Source organism: Panicum virgatum, chromosome 1K (assembly GCF_016808335.1).
Source record: "Panicum virgatum strain AP13 chromosome 1K, P.virgatum_v5, whole genome shotgun sequence".
Taxonomy (NCBI): Eukaryota; Viridiplantae; Streptophyta; class Magnoliopsida; order Poales; family Poaceae; genus Panicum; species Panicum virgatum.
This window is the reverse complement of record NC_053136.1, coordinates 6,803,404-6,823,151: the sequence shown is the minus strand read 5'-3', so window position 1 is coordinate 6,823,151 and position 19,748 is coordinate 6,803,404. Positions and strand designations below refer to the sequence as shown.

The window sequence follows — 19,748 nt, the reverse complement described above, 5'->3', positions numbered from 1 at the left end:
GTCGTCCATGGGAGGGGCGACAAGCCCCCTGTCGCCCAACCAGGGGGCGACATGACTTGTTTGCAATTTTTTTTTTGCAAATAGGTCCCTAGGCAGCGGTGCGCGTGGACTCGGCGGCAGGGGGGCCGGTCGCCCCCCCCCCCCCCCCCAACGGGCGACAGGGTCCCCCTCTATATAAGCCCCCACCCCCATTCCCTCCTCATTTGAGCCCAAAAATTCCACCAAAAATCCAGAAAAAAAGAGAGGGGTGAGGAGAAGGGAAGCGGCGAAGCTCTGCCGGATTGCGCACTTGTGATCTGCAGGTAATTACTTTTAACTTATCTATTTTTCTATTGCTATTGTAGAGTAATTTAATTTAATTAGTGCTATAGTAGAACCATTTAAGTAGGAGTTTAAGGATACCTTAGTTACGTAGTAGTAAATTAATTTAGGAATTTAAGACTACGCGTTTATTATTATAATTGCAGTACTATTAGAGACGTGTTTATAAATTAGTTATGATTTAGAATAGAATTTCAGATATGCAGTATAGAATTTGTGTGTCATCACGTAGTTATGAATACTTATATGTTATAGTTAAAATCCATACTTAGTTTGTACGGATTATTGAATAATGTAGTGAAGTAAAGAGTATGACTCGATAAGTATTCGGTGATGTACAGATATGTCGAGCAAGATGCAGTTTCAAGTATTTTTTGATAACTACAATGTTTTGTATGGACCAAATGGAGTAGACCTTTCTGCCTTTAAGTGCACATCTAGCGCCATAGATAAACCTCTGGAGAGGAGTTTTGGCTCCATATATAAGTGTCTGCAGCATGGGTTCCGTGTTGATCCGGAGACACATGTGATGACCATCCATGCTCTTGTGAATTAGGAGGTAGAAGGTGATTTATGGGAATTGATGATGATACACAGCACTGATGACTGACAGAAGTACATGTAAGCAGCTGTAGAGCGTGGGTGGCCTCTGGCAATTCTTGTTCAAACTCGGGAGACGATACGAAATGAAATCCAACATGGTGCAGATCAAGCAACTCCGAGTATTCAAAGAGATGGTGCAGATCAAGCAACTCCGAGTATTCAAAAAGAGACAAACTATGTTGAGCAAGACGAGTCAGAAGAGATAGAGAACCAAAACATCAGACCACAGGGCCTTGCTGATGAGGGAGAGAGGATACATAGCATCGTGGACGAGATGGAGGCAGAAGATGAAGCCGCAATGGAGATGGAAGCACATGAGGGCTCATCTGATGACGAGCAGTACTCATTGCCAAAAGAGTGGAAGGAGCATGGTTTTGGCAATGATGTCGTAGAAGACGTACGACATCAGGACTGGGAGTACAGAGGGAATGAGGTAGTGCAAGGTGCAACATATCCAAACATTGAAGCCGTAAAAGATGTTGTAATACAGTGGGCAATATCATTGAAGCGAGAATTTAGAGTCGTGAAGTCTGGTAGTAAAGAATATGAGGTGAAGTGTGTGAATGATGGATGCCCATGGTGAGTACATGCATTCAAGGGTAGATGGAAGTCGAACTGGAAATGTTCCATTGTGACAGAGCACACTTGTTTGCTGTCAGAAGTTCAGCTATCGCATCACAATATATCATGCGACTTTGTTGCAAAGCAAATATATGGGTTGATTATGGACAACCTAAATTATGAGCTAAAATTGATTGTTCGACACATTGAGCAAACTTACTAGTACAGCATTAGTTATTTGAAGGCATGGCGGGCTAAATAAAAGGTGTTCGAGATGCGGTTCGGCATATACGAGGCATCATATGATAACCTACCTCGTATGTTATCCCAGGTTGCTGCTAGAAATCCTGAAAGCTTTTATGACACATACCTCGTACCAGCCGTGACTACGGGACAAAGCATTCTGTAATGAGCCTTCTTTTGCCTAGGTGCCTGTATTAGGGCATTTCAGTATTGTCTTCCGGTGATATGTATTGATGGCACATTTCTGACTGGATGGTATAAATGTCAGATACTCACCGCAATCGGGGTAGATTGCAACAATCAAATAATTCCGCTCGCATTTGCATTTATTGAGAATGAGAACTTAGACAGTTGGCATTGGTTCCTTGAACGAGTGAAGGTTCATGTTGTTGCTGCACATCCAGATGTATGACTTATTAGTGATAGGCATGCAGGTCTGCTACAAGCAATACTGAAATTGCAACGCGGAACTACGACAACGCCTCCATTATGGCCCGATATCCAAAACAGGTGGTGCATTAGGCATATGGGTGCAAACTTCTATGACCACTTCAAGAACAAGGATCTTAAGAACATGTTTAAGAGGTTGTGCACCCAGAATCAACAAAGGAAATTTAATGCTTTATGGCAGATGCTTGATCAGTTGACTGCAGAGAAAGTGAAGGCAAGGGCAGCAGGAACCAGCATGAGTCAGTCTGCAGAGGCCAGGGATTCAATTGAGAAGCCATTTTCACACTGAATTCGAGGTGCACCTAAGGAAAAATGGTCATTCATTTATGATACTAACGGAATGAGGTATGGTATTCAGACAACAAACCATGCAGAGTGTTTTAATATGATTATGCATTGTTGTCGTGCTTTCCCTCTTGTGGGAATTGTTGAGTTTATCATGTATGGGTGCATGAAGTATTTCAGAGAGTGCTACATGACTGCCAGCATAAACATCAACAATCCTCAAATTCAGTTTTGCTCAAGAGAGACACAATATATGCAACAAAAAATAGCAAAGGCCAAACTGCACCGCGTCATATCGATAGGTACAATGGAGCATAGATTTGAGTTTCTATGCAAGGATAGAACTGGTCGTGGTATCCGTAGAGATAGGGTGGTACAAGAAACTTTGATTAGAGCAGATGGCAATGCCTTCTGCTCCTGCATGAAGCTAAAGTTATTGCATTTGCCCTGCTCGCACGTCATTGCGGCATGTGCAGAGTCTGGATTGCAGCCAGGAGTATTTGTTTCACCTTACTTCAGCAAAGAAGCAGCTGTATCCACCTGGGGATATGAGATATACGGGATTGGAATAGTGGGACCTTTCATTCAGGACAATGAGGCTAAGAAGTTTATTCCTGATCCAGCCACTAAGAAAGGCAAAGGCCGCCGTCAGACACGTCGTATTCGGAATGGTATGGACGAGTCCGAGGCAAGCAAGGCACAAAAGCGTTGCAGCCAATGTGGAGCATTGGGTTACAACTACAAGAAGTGTCCTCAGAATGCACTTCATGATTGAAAGCATCTAGGCCCTCAAGGTATGTTTCGGTGATTAATGACAACCATTATTGTGACTAATGAGTTTGTGCAGCTTAATGAAATCTTATCGCTCATTGGATCATATGTTAAAGAGGCCCCTAAATTTCATTATTCAAAAAGGCGATCTCAGTATTCAACTCAAATATATAACAAGACTAAGGATCTTTCTAGTCCTAAGTGTCGCAAGGTTGAGAAGGACACTTAGGTTAGTATAGGTTTTATAGATTTGTAGAGGTCGCACTATTAAGAGAGGTTAAGGCCAAGTAATTTGAGCATGGACATGGTCAACCAATAAATGGATGCACACATTGGTCACTCAGGTTCTTGGAAGCTCAAACAAGTGCTACTCAACTCATATCTCAAGCAAAGATGGATTTCATTCAAGACTCAAATCAAAACAGACAAAATTAGGAAAAAGTCTTATCACCGGTTTAACTGACGCCTTCAAGTTTCTATACGTCGGTTAAACGCTGTCACTGAAGCATGGACACTGAGTACACCGGTTAAACCGACGATATTTGAAATTAATGTCGGTGCAGTTGTCCAGAATGTTGGTTTTCTAGGGATTTCTAAGCTTATACTCACCGGTTAAACCGACGATGGATTTGAGTTAGCGTCGGTGCAGTTGTCCAGAGAGTTAGTTTTTCAGTTGATCAGTGGACAACTACACTCACCGGTTAAACCGATGATACGTCGGTTAAATTGCCCGAGCTGTAACGGCTAGTTTTTCAAATGGGCAGTTTACATTCATCGGTTGAACCGACGATGACTTTTGGAGGGCCGTCGGATTAACTGGCGTTGAGTACTTTTTCTGGCAGTTTTTCTCCAACGGCTCTATCCGCGTGAGCTACCTATATATACCCCTCCAATGGGTCATTTTATAGTCTCTTGATACCAGGCAACACTCATACACTCATTCTATTATTGAGAGCCACCTTGAGCTTCCCATTCCACTCATTTGATCATTCAATCATCCAAGAAGCAAGGCTAAGGACTTGAGTAGTGAGAAGCTTGTGTGCATCCGTTCTTGGTGATCGGTTCTTGCTCAAGTGAAAGCCCTAGCTTGTTACTCTTGGTGATTGGCATCACCTAGGCGATCTTGGTGATTGAGGTGTTTCTTGCGGAGCTTGCAAAGTTGATTGTGGGAGCCCGAAGAAGATTGTACGTGGCTTGAGCTCCACCACGCCGGGATGGTGAACGGAGACTCTTAGTGAGCACCCTCGTCTCGGTGACTTGGGAGGTGACAAGACTCTTAGTGAGTGTCACAACGTGCATTAGGGGTGTGTGCCAACACATCAACACCACGGGAAAAAAAATCCGGTCGTCTCTTGCCCACTCTTTACATTTAAGCACTTACTTTCATGCAATTTGTTCATGTGCTTGACCCTAGAGATCATAACTTAGCTCTACCTTGCTTAGCTTTATATCTTGTTGTATCCTTTATAGCTTGTGTAGGTTGCTTAGTTAGCCGGTTGGTGAATTGAGCATTACTAGTATTGCATAGATAAGGTTGCTGTAACGAACATGGCACCATTGATGCCATTTCGAGTGATTTTGGTGATCGAATGACAACACAACACTTGGACTAATATGATTGTTAAGATGATCATTCTCAGGCTTTTAGGTTCAAGTGATGACAAAGAGAAAGAGAAGATAGGCGTAGCAAGGCCCGATGGACTGCCCCTACGGGTCTCAGGGCAGCGCCCTGAAAGCTCTTCGATTCAGGAGCACCGGAAGAACCGACGCCAGGGCATCGGAGCATCCGATGGTAGTCGGAAGAACCGACGCCTTGATACTTTGGTGCAGAAGGGAATCGAAGCCAAGTCAGCCTATAGGCACCGGTTGAACCGACGGTCCAAAATAGGGCATCGGTGCAATGGCCGTCCTTTGTACCAGAGACGATGTCAAGTGCCCAGAAGAAGTTTCTTCAGCACCGGTTCAACCGACGGTGCATCGGTGCATACCACCGGTGTAATGACGTCAGCATCCAGGAGAAGATTCTTTCAGCACCGGTTGAACCGGTGAGGCATCGGTGCATTGCATCGGTTCAACCGGTGGTCTCTGCATCAGCTGTCAGGACTTCAACGGCTACTTCATGTTGTGAGTGACCGGATGAACCGACGCTACCCCACCAAGAGGCATCGGTTCTTCCGGTGATACGCAGATTTTCAGCTAACCGTTGGAGCAACGGCTACAAGACTTGGTGGCCTATATATATGCCTCACCCCGTCCATTTGAAGTGTGCTGGAGTTGCTGAACATCCCAAACACACCCAAGAACATCTCCAACCACCATAGAGCTTCATTGTACATCATATAGGCTTAAGCACACTTGTGAGAGTGCTTAGTGCTTGTTTAGGGATTAGTTCTTGCGAGAGCTCCCTTGAGAGAAGTCTTGCTGTGGCAAGCAACTTGTGATCCGTCGTGTGACCCTCCGTCTTGGTGTGGAGTGGCAACGACACTTTGTGCGGGGGAAGAGGAGGCCCCCTCCTTGGTGGAGAAGCTCCATAGTGGATTTCGGCCGGGTGACCGAGAGAGACGGTGGCGGTGCACTAGACTCGGTGTCTTGTGTGCACTTGCCTTTGCTTGCCGGCATCGCCTTGGTGGCGTAGTGCAAGACGGTGATCGGAAGAGCCTCGGTGTCCCGTGGACGTAGGCGTTTGTGCCGAACCACGTTACATGATCGTGTCTACTCGGGAGTTTGCATCCCTCTTGCACTTACCTCTTTACTTACCTTATTATGTTTCCGCATTTACTCTTTCTTGTGTGCCTTTACTTTCCTAGTTAGTTTGATTAGGATTGGCTATAGGTTGCAAGTTTTTAGGGGTAAGTAGAGAGTTGCATAGATAAACCTTAGTCATAACTAGCATGTGTAGGACGTGTTAGGTTTATCTTATGCAATTAGATTGAGCCCTAGGATAGAAAAGCGATTAGCGACCCTATTCACCCCTCCCCCTCTAGGGTCGGACACCCCGGTGATCCTTACAGTTGCTTTATTTTATTTTAGAAATTTGAAAAAGGCACAATTCACCCCCCCTCTTGGTCCATCGATCTTTACAACGATGTTGCTGACGCATGTCCTTCCGGAAATCCCAGAGATGGAGCACCTCCTACCTTCAGACCACCATCGGCGAGAATTGCTCGTGGAAGGCACTCAGTGTCATGATCGAACAGTGTGGAGTTTGCCTAGGTACTAATCGTGCGTTGAGTTTGTATCGAACCTATCTGTAATATGTAATAATCGTGCGTCCAGTTTGTATGAAACATATATGTACCTATAGGTTTCGAACACTTATTATATTTTTGAATGTAGGTATGGACTCCTTACTAGACTCAGTTATCAAATCGAGCCACATGTCTTTCTTTGCAGCAGTTGAGCACCGAGCCCTCGAAGTGCTACATCCTCGTCCACCTGGGGAGCAAATCTCTATACACCACGATTGGGTTAACAGGTATGTACTGAAATATTATTGTTTATCACTTATGTATTCATTATTCTTCTTTTATTTCGATATTTTTGTTTATTGCAGGTTACGTGAGTCCGATCTACTGACTCTAGGCCGTCTTGTCGAGGGGGGGCTTGTTCAGCTCGACCGATCCCTTCTGACGGCGCTCGTTGACAGATGGAGGCCGGAGATACACACGTTCCACCTCCCGTGTGGGGAGATGGCTCCAACACTGCAGGACGTGGCCTACCTCCTCGGCCTCCCTATCGTCGGGGAGGCTGTAGGTCTGCGTGTGGTGGCGGCTTCGTGGAAAGATGACCTAGAGGCCCGTTTTGCTCTGGTTCAGCGCGTCGAAGCAGCAGGTCCGATCAACCCGCACCCGCGAGCAGCAGGTCCTTCCAAGACCTGGTTGCTACAGTTTGCAGTACGTATCCAATTCATATTTATGTTTAATTTTTACAATTCATATATTGCATTGTGAGTTGAAACCATTAATCTTATTTGTTTATGCAGCCTACCCTGTTGCCTGCGGATGCCGACGAGTACAGTGTGACCAGTTGTTTGGTTACATCATGTTCAACAACACTCATGGCAACTCGGTCGATAGGATTCTCCTTCCGTACGCACGGGAGATTGCGGATGCGGACGAGGATGTACCGCCCTACAGCTGGCGTTCGGTGGTACTTGCATCAACTTACCGTGGACTCTGCGACGGCTGCAGGAAGACACATGCGGACGCTATCCTGTCGGGGTGCCCACTACTCCTACAGCTTTGGTCGTACGAGAGGCTAGCCGTTGGTCGGCCCATCGTCAGCCACGAGCCTTACCACGAGGCCATGTACGGCGACGAAGAGGACGACAGGCCCACTATGGAAACTCTCTAGAACTGGCGTCAGGTACGTTCGCAACAAATCTACTTTTGTTATGCATTGTTATACGATGCATTAGCGCACTCTTAATTTTACCTATTCGATGTGCAGAGGTCCTGGGCGCATGTCCAAGTTAGACGCACATATCCGATGTTTGTATCTCTTATGTTTATTTGTAATGAGATATCTGTGGACCGCTTATTTATACACTTCAACGTTCGCGTCTGTTTATGCTTGTTTGTATCTCTCTCGTATTATCCATTTCGTATGATAGATGGTATGTTTATACTTCGATGCTCCATTACGACTAACTACGATTCAAACTCGACATCATGTACATGTCCAGTGACTGAAACAAAGGTTCGAAACGAACCAACAAACTTATACCAATGAACACAAAATGCAACAACAAAAAGACTATAGATGCAATATGCCTCACTTTAGCGGTTTAATTAGCCACACGGCCATGTGGGAGCCAATGCAAGTTAGGTACGAGACATACATACAAGCATAATACAACATTAACAATACTAAATGCGAATACATCTTAGACAATCTTTTGGGGACAATCTAGACCGACGAACATCATATGTTATAAATCATGGAATGAAATCATCTAGGTCATCATCCCAGTTGACAGATGGTGGTGTTGCATGTGGTGTAGTATGCCTTGACGAACCTCTCGCCTTTCCCTTTCTCTCTTTTCTGGTTCTAGGTTCATGTACAGGGGGGAGGAACATCATGTGTTGGAGGCCATGGTTTGGGGGGCATGAAGTCATCCATGTCGTTATCCCAGTTAACACAAGTTGGTGCTTCAGGTGCTACAGCATGAGTTGACGAACCTCTTGCCTTTCCCTTTCTCTCTTTTCTGGTTCTAGGTTCATGTACAGGGGGAGGAACATCATGTGTTGGAGGCCATTATTTAGGGGGCATGAAGTCATCCATGTCGTCATCCCAGCTAACACAAGTTGGTGCTTCAGGTGCGGCAGCATGACTTGACGAACCTCCGGTCATCTGTTCTTGCGGAGACCAAGTACTATCACCCGAAGATCTTCTCCACCTCCTTCGTCTAGTTTACGGCATAAGTCCACCGAAGATACATACCAATTTATGAAAATTTGGTATCGATTTGTTAATCAACTACGTATACTCGGGGTAATACTAGCATATAATTACACAACGATTTTACTATTTCATAAATATAGATTCCAAATAACGGACGGGATTAGAATTGAATGAGAGTTACCTTAATATGCATCTCATACACCTCTAGCCGCATCCATATCTTACAAGAGCTCTGTAAGAATCCAATGACATTAGCATGATTCGCTAGTTCACATACTCTCATGTATATCTTTCGACGTTCTAGCAGGTGTCCCTTTACATTTTGCATTGTAATACCTCGAAACAATGAAAAATCTTTAAACTCTACTACTTTGGACAATACCATCTCTATCGTCCCATCCGCTAATGGATCCAACTTCTTACTGATTACAAGATGTGTCATGATATCAAGTATTATACTAGATTTTTCTTCGGTCCATGAAAATCCTCCAGAATTGGAGGCAGCCATTGCCTTATGCTGCAATATCAATAACGTATTGTCATTATAAGTTTACAATTCTACTATAGCACTAATTACTAAGGTATCCTCAAACTCATACTTAAATTATTCTATAATAGCAATGGAAAAATACATAAGTTAAAAGTAATTACCTGCAGATCACAAGTGCGCAATCCGGCAGGGTTTCGCCGCTTCCCTTCTCCTCACCCCTCTCTTTTTTTCTGGATTTTTGGTGGAATTTTTGGGCTCAAATGAGCAGAGAATGGAGTGGAGGGCTTATATAGAAGGGGGGACACTGTCGCCCGTGGGTGGGGGGGCGACCGGCCCCTTTGCCGCTGAGTCCACGCGCGCCGCTGCCCAGGGACCTGTTTGCCAAATTTTTTTGCAAACAGGTCTTGTCGCCCCCTGGCTGGGCGACAAGGGTCCGGTCGCCCCCCCTAGGCGACAGGGGTCTAGTTTTGCAATTTCTTAAAATGGCTACATATTTTTGAAATTTTATTTTTTTAAAATATAAAAAAGAAAAAATCGCCCTCCCACTCCGGCTGCGCGCAGCAGATCACTCGGGCCAAAGTGCTAGTAGGAGCCTAGGACGACTTGAGCTGGTGAGGCGAGTGGGTCCTCCTGTTCCTTGGCTGTGAGGCGATGGGTTACTTTAATTCATCATTCACTTATATAATGGATAATTTATATGTAAAATTAAATGTTGCTTTAATTCATCATTTATAATGACCCGATAACTAATTTACATGTAATTTTATGGGTCTTATTTTAATCGATCATTCCTAAAGGCACAGTGGTAATTTATATACAAATTTTGAGGCTACTTTAATCGATCTTCCATAATGGCATGGTGGATAATTTATATGCAAATTTAAGGGGTCATTTTGATTTATTTTTAGCACTAACATGATGGGTAGCTATGTGCAAATTTAGGTGTTAATTTAATTCATCTTTATAATGGCATGATAGATGATTTATATGTAAATTTATGGGGTCACTTGAATTGATCGTTCATTGTATGATGGGAAATTATATGTAAATTTAGAGGTTTAATTTAATTGATTTTTGATAATGTCATGGTGGGTAGCGCATATATTTATTGAGATTCTGACTCGCTATAGGAGCATTTTTTGACAGACGTTTTTTTTAATTAAGCTGAACAACGGCCACCCACCATCAGATCATCTTACTACTAACCTTCGCTTCCAAATATCCGTCGATTCTAACCACTTTATTTGGTTCTAAATACTTAACACTTCATGTTTTCTGAAACACTTTTCATATATTACCCCTACCAAAATACTAATGGAATATTCTAGGGACACTTCAAAGCATCTTTATATGTGTATTTTGGTTATTTTATCCAAAAAAATGAAACACCTTGATATCCATATCCATGTATAATGTATTGGTTAGACTAGGCTCACCAATGTGTCTAAAAGGAGCGCACATACACTTTGCGGCACTGTAGACAGAGAGGGTGGTAGTTGGAATGGTGGATGGATAGGGTTGGATGGGCGCCCTGGTGAGCCTAGTCTTACAATAAAGCTAGAAGGATGTGATAATACGGACGAGTCTCCACTGCAGTATTGCATCGAAACATGGTCCCTAACATATAGCCAAGTCTCGCGTAACAACGGCCGCAAGTCCCACTACAGTAAAGACATTCACAGTGCAGGGTTTCATTGCACAAGTACCAAGAGTGCCATATCAGATTTTGTCTAGGTACCAGTGCATCCTAAGTTTCATCTTGATGAAACCTTCTCTCCTCTCATGAAACTCTCTCTATCTCTTTCTTTATAAATGCATTGCCTGTCATCAAGCCTGCTCATGTGTCACCTCATTTAATGAGAATAAAATCCCAATAAAACCTCCACTAGGAATGGCCTAAGCCAGCGGAACCGGTTTCATAATAATACATAGTGCACACCTACACATTCAGATTTTTAATGACACATTCAGATTGGTTCTATATGACATGGCAGTAGTATAAAGCCTTCAGCTGCCTCTATAAGCCATGCTCTCATACAGATGGAATTAACCGCTAGGGTTCAGGCGTTGTGCTTACGTGCGGTAAAAGAGATTTATTCTGCAGAGAGGAGCATCACATCACATCAGTTGGGCAGAAGGCCAAGAGCCTTGCCGTACTCGACGACGTTGTCGTAAATCTCATCCAGAGTCTTGTACTTGAACTCGAAGCCTTGACCGACGAGCTTCTCTGACGAGAGGCACACTCTCGGTTTCTCAAGCAAATCGCCGGGGCTGCGAAAAGTGCAGACAAACAATCGTTCGTTCATCAGTGGTCAGTGCAACGTTGCAAACACAAATTCACAGCTCTGAAAGACTGAGACCCATCCTCTTACAGATTATCTGTGTTCACGTTGTACTGTGGATACTTGTGTGCCAGGAAACGGGCGATCTCGACGATGGTCGTGTTGAGGCTGCCGCAGTTGTACCTCCCCGCGGCCGCCGTCTCCTCAGCGAGGAATATCTCGGCGCGGCAGAGGTCGTCGACGTGAACCAGCGGCACACAGCCGGTGGTCGCCTCGATGGCTTTCACCACGCCGAACGCTGCCTGGTCGCCTGAAAATGATGCAGAATTAACAGGTCAGATACGCACGAGCCATGGGAACTTCTTGGCGCTTCAATCTCCTCACCGGATAGCAGGGAGAGCATGGCCGGAACGCTCGCGTCGGCCTTTCTGGCGGGCGCCGCGCCGAGGACGACGACGGGGCAGATGGTGACGAGGCTGACGCCGTGCTCCTGCGCGAACCTGGACGCCTCTTTCTCCAGCAACACCTTGGACACCGGGTACGCCTACGGCATCGCAGATGACCACGGCATTCCGTTTCGGCATAAGAAAATTCAGATGGGATGCAGAACTGACGTACTGAACATACCCAAAAGGGAGACTTGTTGGCCGTGATGTACTCGACGTCGGACCAGGAGTCCTCGTCCAGCACGTGCCCGTCGCCTTCCAACGGCCTGGTGGCGACCGCGGCCGCCGAAGAGGTTAGGACCACGCGCTTCACAGTCCCGGCTCTCACGCACGACCTCATGACGTTCAGAGTTCCATGGACGGCGGCCTCGACCAGCTCCTTCTGCCATCGCGCAATTGAACAGCAGGTGATGAACAGAACAGCATTCGACTAGACTAGCTGCGGTGTTTATGCTAAACCTGAGGATCCTTTGTTCGGACGTTCATCGGAGCAGCGACGAGGAAGGCGTAGTCGCAGCCGGCAACGGCTTCGTCAAAGCTGCCTTGTTCGCCCAGGTCGGCGCGGAGGACCTCCAGGGGGCCAAGTGCCTGCAACTCCTTGAGGTGCGAGTTCTTGGCCACGTCATCTGGATTGGGATCGGAGTCCAGAGTCAGATCTCACAAGTTACAGCCTTCAGATTCTTGGAACTGCAGTCAAAAGATATTTTCTCCTGCCCTGCCCAGGAAAAGGACCAGCCAACGAAAAACTGAGGTGAAAGGGGATCGTCAAGTGATCGAACCGGGGTTCCTGACCGTCGTCTTCACGGCGTAGCCCTTCTCCAGCAGCATCTTGATCAGCGCCGAGCCGATGTACCCGCTCCCTCCCGTCACGCACGCCGTCTTCTTCTTGTCCGACGACGCCGACATCGCCGGAGATATGGTGCCAGCTAGCGGTGTGTGCTTACAAGGAGAAGGGGGCTCGCTCACTAGCACACCGGAACTCGAGCTTATCTGACTGTCGATCTGGAGGCCTCGTTTATACACACTACACACAAAGATCGACTGCCGGTCTGCCGCTGGCGTTTGACGGCTTTGTTGGCGCGCCCACCGCCCACGAACTCAACCGTGGGCAACCGGCTGGCTGCGTACTTTTCGTGCTGCGGATAAAAATTCCACAGGTTTTAGTTCTTTTAGAATTCCACAGGTACGCACTACGGGAAACGGATTCTTTGGGCCAAAATACCCACGGCAAATCTTTTGCCGTGTGTTGCACACGGCAAAAGACACACGGCAAATATGTGTCGGCAAATAGGACCTTTGCCGTGTGCCATTTATCGGGCACACGGCAAAGAGTTTGCCGAGTGTAAAAAACACACAGCATAAATGTTTTCAGAAAATTGATTTTAAAAATAGAAAATAAAAAATTAATTCGAAGAGGACCCCACCGGTCAGGCACAGCCCATTCCACCAAAGTCACAACTCGCAACCAATTTTCGTGCACAACGCGGTCGACGGGTTTCGAACCCGCGACCTCCCCCTCACATCTAACCATCTTGTGTCTATACTTTATTTTCTTTCCCCATATACTATACTAAACCGAGTCTAAATTGCTTGTTTGAGACCCTAAACGAATTCAAATTAAAAAGCTGTCAACTACAAAGTTTCATAACTTTTTGAGATCTACAACTTTCGTTTTGGAAGTTTCTTCATCCGAGATTATTTATGAAATTTGAAGTTCACTTTGCCGTGTGCCAGATCTGGGGCACACGGCAAAGCCTGCCTTGATCTGGCACACGGCAAACCTTTTTTTATTTTTTTGTTTCCTTCTATTTTTGTTCTTTTTGTTTCCTTCTTCTTTTATTCTTCCAAATTGATTAACATGCACTTTGAATATACTTATCAAATTCACTCAACTATATATATTTAATTCTTCTACTCATATTATTGCATTATCTTATGCAGTTATAGATCAAAATTCAATTTATATAAATTCTATAATTGCACTTGATACATTAAAATTATCAAGTGGTTCCAAAAAATTACCAAAATTTTACACGAAACAATATATATTGTCTATTGGCTATAGAAAATTTTTTGAAGTCAAACCCATATTTGATCGTCACTTCCACTCCAAACCTAACCGCATCCTTCTCAACTCTCTGATTCTTCGCAGATGTTTCCAATTGTAAGCATCATACGTGACAAAATTGCGAAACCCACTCAAATTTTTACCGCAACCTCCACATATGATTTCATGAGATATTGACAAATCTCATAATTTTCAGACTTCAATTGATTTTTTTAGAATTTTAAAATCATTCAAGCACAATTTGTGATCGTATTTTCTGGACAAGATGTTTGCAATTTCTTTTCATTTGATAGGTAAGGCCTCAAACTATGTTAAATAACATGAATATCATTTTTTAATTATTTTATTCTATTATTTGAATCACTTACAGTTCAAATTTGACTTGATTCAAAAAATTGCTTGAAATGTAATTAATTAGTTAAATATAACAAATAAATACAAAAATGTATCAAATTTTAACATGGAGTACCACATGTTGTATGTGAAGTGTAGAAAAAGTTTCGAGGTGAGAAGACAAAAAAAATTTATTACTTTGTCGTGTGCCAAAATAAAACACACGACAAAGTTTAGCTTTGCCGTGTGCCACAAAAAAGCACACGGCAAAGTATTCTTTACCGTGTGCCAAAAAAAAAAAACACACGGCAAAGCATGACTTTGCCGTGTGCTTTAATTTTGCCGTGTGTTTTCTTGAGCACACTCGGCAAAATTTATGTTTGCCGTGTGCCCGTGAATTTGCACTCGGTAAATCTTGGCGCACACGGCAAAAACGAGGTTTCCGGTAGTGACGGTAATAGAGTGAAAATGGACTAGGTGGGCCCAAGGGGATGGAAATATAGTCTCTTTATTAGTATATAAATTATATTGTCACAGAACTGGTTTCATTTATTATCATAAAACATATTTTGATTGCGTATTTAATTATTTGCTTAGAACAAAACTAAAGTGGCCTAGAATTTGGAGGTAGTATGATTGTTCAACACCTTGCCTAGGCTATTCCCAGTGCATAGTAATATATACATTTAATGTATTTCACGTAAGTATTTTTCTGATGTGTGAGGAAAGAGAAAAAAGTTGTACCTTAAGGAAGATGACACCTATGCATGGAATCATAGGCATTAAAATCTAAACCGTCTAAGTGGTCCACAATTCATTCTCTTACGTACACCTAACATTTAATTATTGTGTGAGAAACAATATATGAAATTGTGCGTGGGAGTAGTTGGATCTTAATTTACAGCACCGTATGTCATGCAAACTTTGGATATTGTGACAATGATACAATAATTAGGAATAGCCCTAGGGCATGTTTAGATACACAAAGCTAATCATTAGCTACTAGAAATTATTGGAACTGAGCTGGTTTGAATCTAACAGCATCGGGTAGCTAATCAATCAATATGTGTAAATCTATTATCTCTAATTGAATTCAGTGTAACTAATACTAGCCAATATTTAGTAACTGATTTTTAGCTGATCCAAACATGACCTTATACTATTTGACTCTCTGAAAATATGTAGAATTTCTCTACTAAAGTTTTTAAAATCGTGTCATCACAACAACTCCCGTGATCTTGTAAATTGATTAGGCAGAGGTCCTGGCACCTTTCACACACAAAAAAATGACGCTCATCATATCATTAGATGGGTGTAGTTGACTTTCTTAGAAACTTTGTACTTGATGATCTGATAGTGGAAAATTGCCGCCCATGAACAGTAATGTACGGGCTCTGTGCCATGCGTCACGATAAGAGTACGAGACAGTGCCTATGAAGATCGTTAAAAAAACTGAGAAATAACAAACGATTGAGCGTAATGTAAACTATGTATTCCATGGCACATGTATCTATCACGAAGTTGTCTAGATTTTGTTTTTTGAAGAATGCACAAAAGTGAAAGAAAATGATGGAAAGAGACAGTGCGCGATGAGTCGCTCGGAGTCGAAGCGCACGACCCTGCTTTCGTTGCTGAGTCAATTCCCTGTGAGCCATTAAAAATTTTTGTCCTTCCAAAACTGCCACTAAAATTTGCGTTCTGCCCTAACTGCCACCTAATGAATTTTACTGGGACCTATGTGCCATCACCGTGATTTTTTTTAACGGCCAACAGAACAGTTGACCATCCAAGCTTCCCCGTGAAAATGGCCTGGGCCATGGCGTTGCTCATTCCGAGCGTTGGGGACCGGACAGCTGATCTTACAGCGGCGCCCCTTGTACGTGGTGTGCGATCTCCGGGAGCGGTACGTCCCTATCTTCACGGTGCGCATGGGCTAGCGCACGCTCGTTGTCATCAGTCATCACCTCCACCGAACTCGCGGTCGGCCTCGCCCCGCGCTGCCGCGGATGGCCTCACCCCATGCCTGTGCCAGCTCCGCGCCTCGCCTGTGCCGCTGCGGGTGGCGTGGCCGCAGCCGCGGCAGCGGCGGGAGCGTGCTGGCGGGGCGGGCGGGCATCGCGTGCGGCCGTCTGGAGCGCCGTTGTTCGCGGCTGGACGAGGGGCAGCCGTCGCGCGCGGCCAACGGTGGCGGAGCGTCCAAGGCTTCCCCGCGAGCAGGAGCAGGCGCGAGTGCGAGAGCCGAGGCAGCCGCGAGCCACTGCGAATGGCTGGGTTGACCCGAGGCGGACGACCGAGCGTGCACCGACGCCGCCGCGAGGCATCGCACATGCGTGCAGGCGGCCGCTGGGCGCGTGCCGCCTCTCAGACGCGCGAACGGGTGCCGAGGCCACCGCGCCGCTGCCGTAAAGCCGATGCGCCGTCAGGCGCCGAGGCCGCAAGAGGTCGCGACAGGGCCTTCTCGTGGATCTGGGAGTGGGCAGTGGCTGGTGGCAGAGCACGCCGCCGCGGGCGCCATTCGCGTCATGGCCACCTGCCTGCCGCCGTCCGCGTTATGACCATGCCCAAGTTCCCGGACTTCCTGCCCTCTTCACGCCGCTCTTCAGGGGACAACTCACAAAGGCCCGCGCCGTCCGCGGCGGCCGTAGAGCGGCGCACGCTCCGCCGTCCACTAGCTCGTTGAAGGCGCGCACTGCGGCGAGGGCGCGCGCGGGGTAGTCGTAGTTCGCTGCGGGGACGGGGTTGGGGAGCGCGTGCTGGTGGTTGACGAGGTGGAAGAAGCCCCAGCTGCGGGCAGCCGACGCGAGCGAGAGCGAGCCGTAGGGGTCTGGGTGGCGGAAGAGCTCCTGGACGGAGGAGACGCTGGACTCCACGAGGCCGCGCACGCCCGTGCGGCTGTAGTCGAAGGCCTTCAGGGGCGCGGCGCGGCCGAGCGCGGGAGCCGGGAGGGAGGCGGACGCCATCGCCGACGACTCGCAGTGGGGATGCTCGACCCCCAACCCCAACCCGACCGAACACGCAACGCTGAACCGGCCACCGGGGAAGACGACACTCACTACAGGAGGCAAGTCGTCCCGATCTGCCTCTGAGGGCGAGAGGCGGCGGCGTGTCGCGGGGAGGAGATGGGGGTGGGCGGCGCCGACGGGAAGGAGAAGGGTCAAGTTGAGGCAAGGGTATTATAGTCACTTTAGCATTCTGGTGGCCGCCGTTAGCCGAAAAACAAACGGTAGTGGCACATAGGTCACGGTAAAAATCACCCAATGGCAGTTAGGGCAGAACGAAAATTTTAATGGCAGTTTTGGAACGACAAACTTTTTCGATGGCTCGTAGGGAATTGACTCTTCGTTGCTAGACGCTGTATCCTCTGTTCGGCGAGGATTGACAAAAGTGAAAGAAAATGATGGCCGTTGTGTCCTCTGTTCGGCTGTATCAGCAAGTTGAAAGCGCCACTCTCGCATGACATCCGCGCTGATGTCATCGCAAAAAAAGTTGAATATACTTTTATAAAAATAAACATAACTCCTTAATTGTGCATTTATTTTCTAAATTGGTTTGCATTATTATTTTTTTACAACAAGATCTACGAGATAAAATCCATATATAATATATTTTCAAGTTTTTTTACGCTTGTCGACTTATATTGAATATATAGTAGTAAGTTTGAATAAACTAAGTAGAAACTTGTTTTTCATTTTATAAATAACAATTTATTGTGGCGGAACCACCCAAAACTACTGGGCCCGAGTGCACTGATCTTTGTTGCTAAGCAACTCTGACCCGAATTGGCACTCACCGGTAGTTCCTCGAGTGAAGCCTCGATAAAAGCCACGCTATTCCAGGATCAGCAGACAACACTCACACGAAGGTGAGCCCAGAGATTACAACACAGAACATTTCAAACATCTCAGAGTTTGCAGCGGAAAGGAAAATTTATTACAAACCATGTTCAGAATAGTAAAGTACTACAGAGTTCCATCTACTCAAATTATTCAAGTTTCATTGTTCAGCGGAAGCATCAAAAGATAACTAGCGAAATACATGACGCATCGATAAGTCCGTACGAAAGCGTCACTCAGCGGGAGGGTGATCAGCACCAGCTGAAGGACCATCCCACTCAACAGACCAACCCGGAGGCAAGGTGCACGCCCAAGTAAGACTCGCGAAGAGATCTTCAAAGTTAGTACTTGAAAAACAGTGCCATAAGTAAGGCTGAGTATACTAATACTCAGCAAGACTGACCCGTCTCCGGACATAACATAGTCCGATAACTAGACATGCAAGACTTTTTGGTTGGTGGGGTTTGTTTTGCCAAAATGCCACTAAATATTGATCCTTACTTTCAGGTTTTACTTAGCCATGTTCTAGTTGGATTAACCATTCTAAATTTGCAACTAACTCTACACAAACATGATAGAGCAACCATTTAATCAGCTAGTAGTATTATCATCATCATGTTCCACTTGTTACTCTGTGTGACCGAAAATTTTAAGCAATCTCATGCCGTGAGAGGCGGACGATTCTGAATCGAATTTCAACCTAGCCAGGGGAACCTAGACCACACGCATGGGGATCGACTTCGCTCCCACCCACGCTATAGTCCACCGGCGACGTACGAAGTCCACCGGCGGCGTACGGCAGGCGGCGCGAAACAGAGTAACGGGAGGAGAGAGAGATGAAGGTGAGGGCCTATTTGTGATTTCTGAAAATCCAGGGAAATATCGGTAATCTAAAAATATCTCCTATTTTGAGGGCTCAAATGAAAAAGTGTTGAGTACCAATCTTGCATAACTTTTCAAGATCTACAACTTTCGTGTTATGCAAATTTTCATTTGAAACTCACATTTTGAACTGTTTGTAAATTTGCAATCTTGCACAAAAGGACTTTGATTTTATTCTGTTTTGATTGATTTTTGGCTAAAGTTCAATTGAGCACATGTCAATTGAAGTACCTTTCATGAGCCAACAAAAAATTTGTGCATCTTTTTGACTTGAAATCTGAGTAGCTTTTCATTCTTTTTCCTTTCTCCTTTAATTTCTTTTATTCACTTTGACTTTTATTTGACTCCTTCTTTATGAATAAATTTCCCCCCTTTTCTTTTAAGTTTAGTGAGGTACAGTGATGGTGTTTAAGGGTACTGACACCTGATGTGTCACAGCCTACCCCCCTTAAAAAGAATCTCGCCCCGAGATTGGATGATTGAAATTTAGATAGGGAAGTGATATACCTAAGGTGGAGCTAAGAAAACCCGGATAATGTCGATTAAGATATTCTTCCGTCTTCCAGGTGGCTTCTTCTTCAGTGTGATGAGACCACTGAATTTTATACATTTTTACCACCTTTCGACGAGTACCTCTCTCTTTTTGATCCAGAATTCTGAGTGGATATTCGGTATAAGAGAGATCGGGCTCCATTAAAATTTCTTGCTGGTTGATGATTTCCGTAGGAACTCGAACACATTTCTTGAGTTGGGATATGTGGAAAACATTATGGACGG

At 45.4% G+C, this 19,748-nt stretch overlaps 2 protein-coding genes across 2 annotated transcripts; both read right to left on the bottom strand.

Annotated features, from left to right (window-relative positions):
• Window positions 1-10,949: 10,949 nt before the first annotated feature.
• LOC120675175 (anthocyanidin reductase ((2S)-flavan-3-ol-forming)-like) lies at window positions 10,950-12,978 on the bottom strand. Its single transcript, XM_039956315.1, has 6 exons — window positions 12,635-12,978; window positions 12,315-12,481; window positions 12,037-12,237; window positions 11,794-11,953; window positions 11,500-11,719; window positions 10,950-11,398 (listed from the first exon to the last, which is right to left on the bottom strand). The coding sequence occupies exons 1-6, from the start codon at window positions 12,759-12,761 to the stop codon at window positions 11,251-11,253; spliced, it is 1,023 nt and encodes a 340-aa protein (XP_039812249.1). The 5' UTR covers window positions 12,762-12,978; the 3' UTR covers window positions 10,950-11,250.
• Window positions 12,979-16,805: 3,827 nt separating this feature from the next.
• Window positions 16,806-17,216, bottom strand: LOC120652061. Its single transcript, XM_039929760.1, has one exon. The coding sequence runs from the start codon at window positions 17,214-17,216 to the stop codon at window positions 16,806-16,808; it is 411 nt and encodes a 136-aa protein (XP_039785694.1).
• Between the last annotated feature and the right edge of the window lie 2,532 nt (window positions 17,217-19,748).

Coding starts and splice junctions, on each gene's coding strand:
- LOC120652061 (XM_039929760.1), bottom strand. CDS start 17,216: ATGGCGTCCGCCTCCCTCCCGGCTCCCGCGCTCGGCCGCGCCGCGCCC.
- LOC120675175 (XM_039956315.1), bottom strand. CDS start 12,761: ATGTCGGCGTCGTCGGACAAGAAGAAGACGGCGTGCGTGACGGGAGGG. Junction 11,720..11,793: donor CATGCTCTCCCTGCTATCCG/GTGAGGAGATTG, acceptor CATCATTTTCAG/GCGACCAGGCAGCGTTCGGC. Junction 11,399..11,499: donor AACGTGAACACAGATAATCT/GTAAGAGGATGG, acceptor CACTTTTCGCAG/CCCCGGCGATTTGCTTGAGA.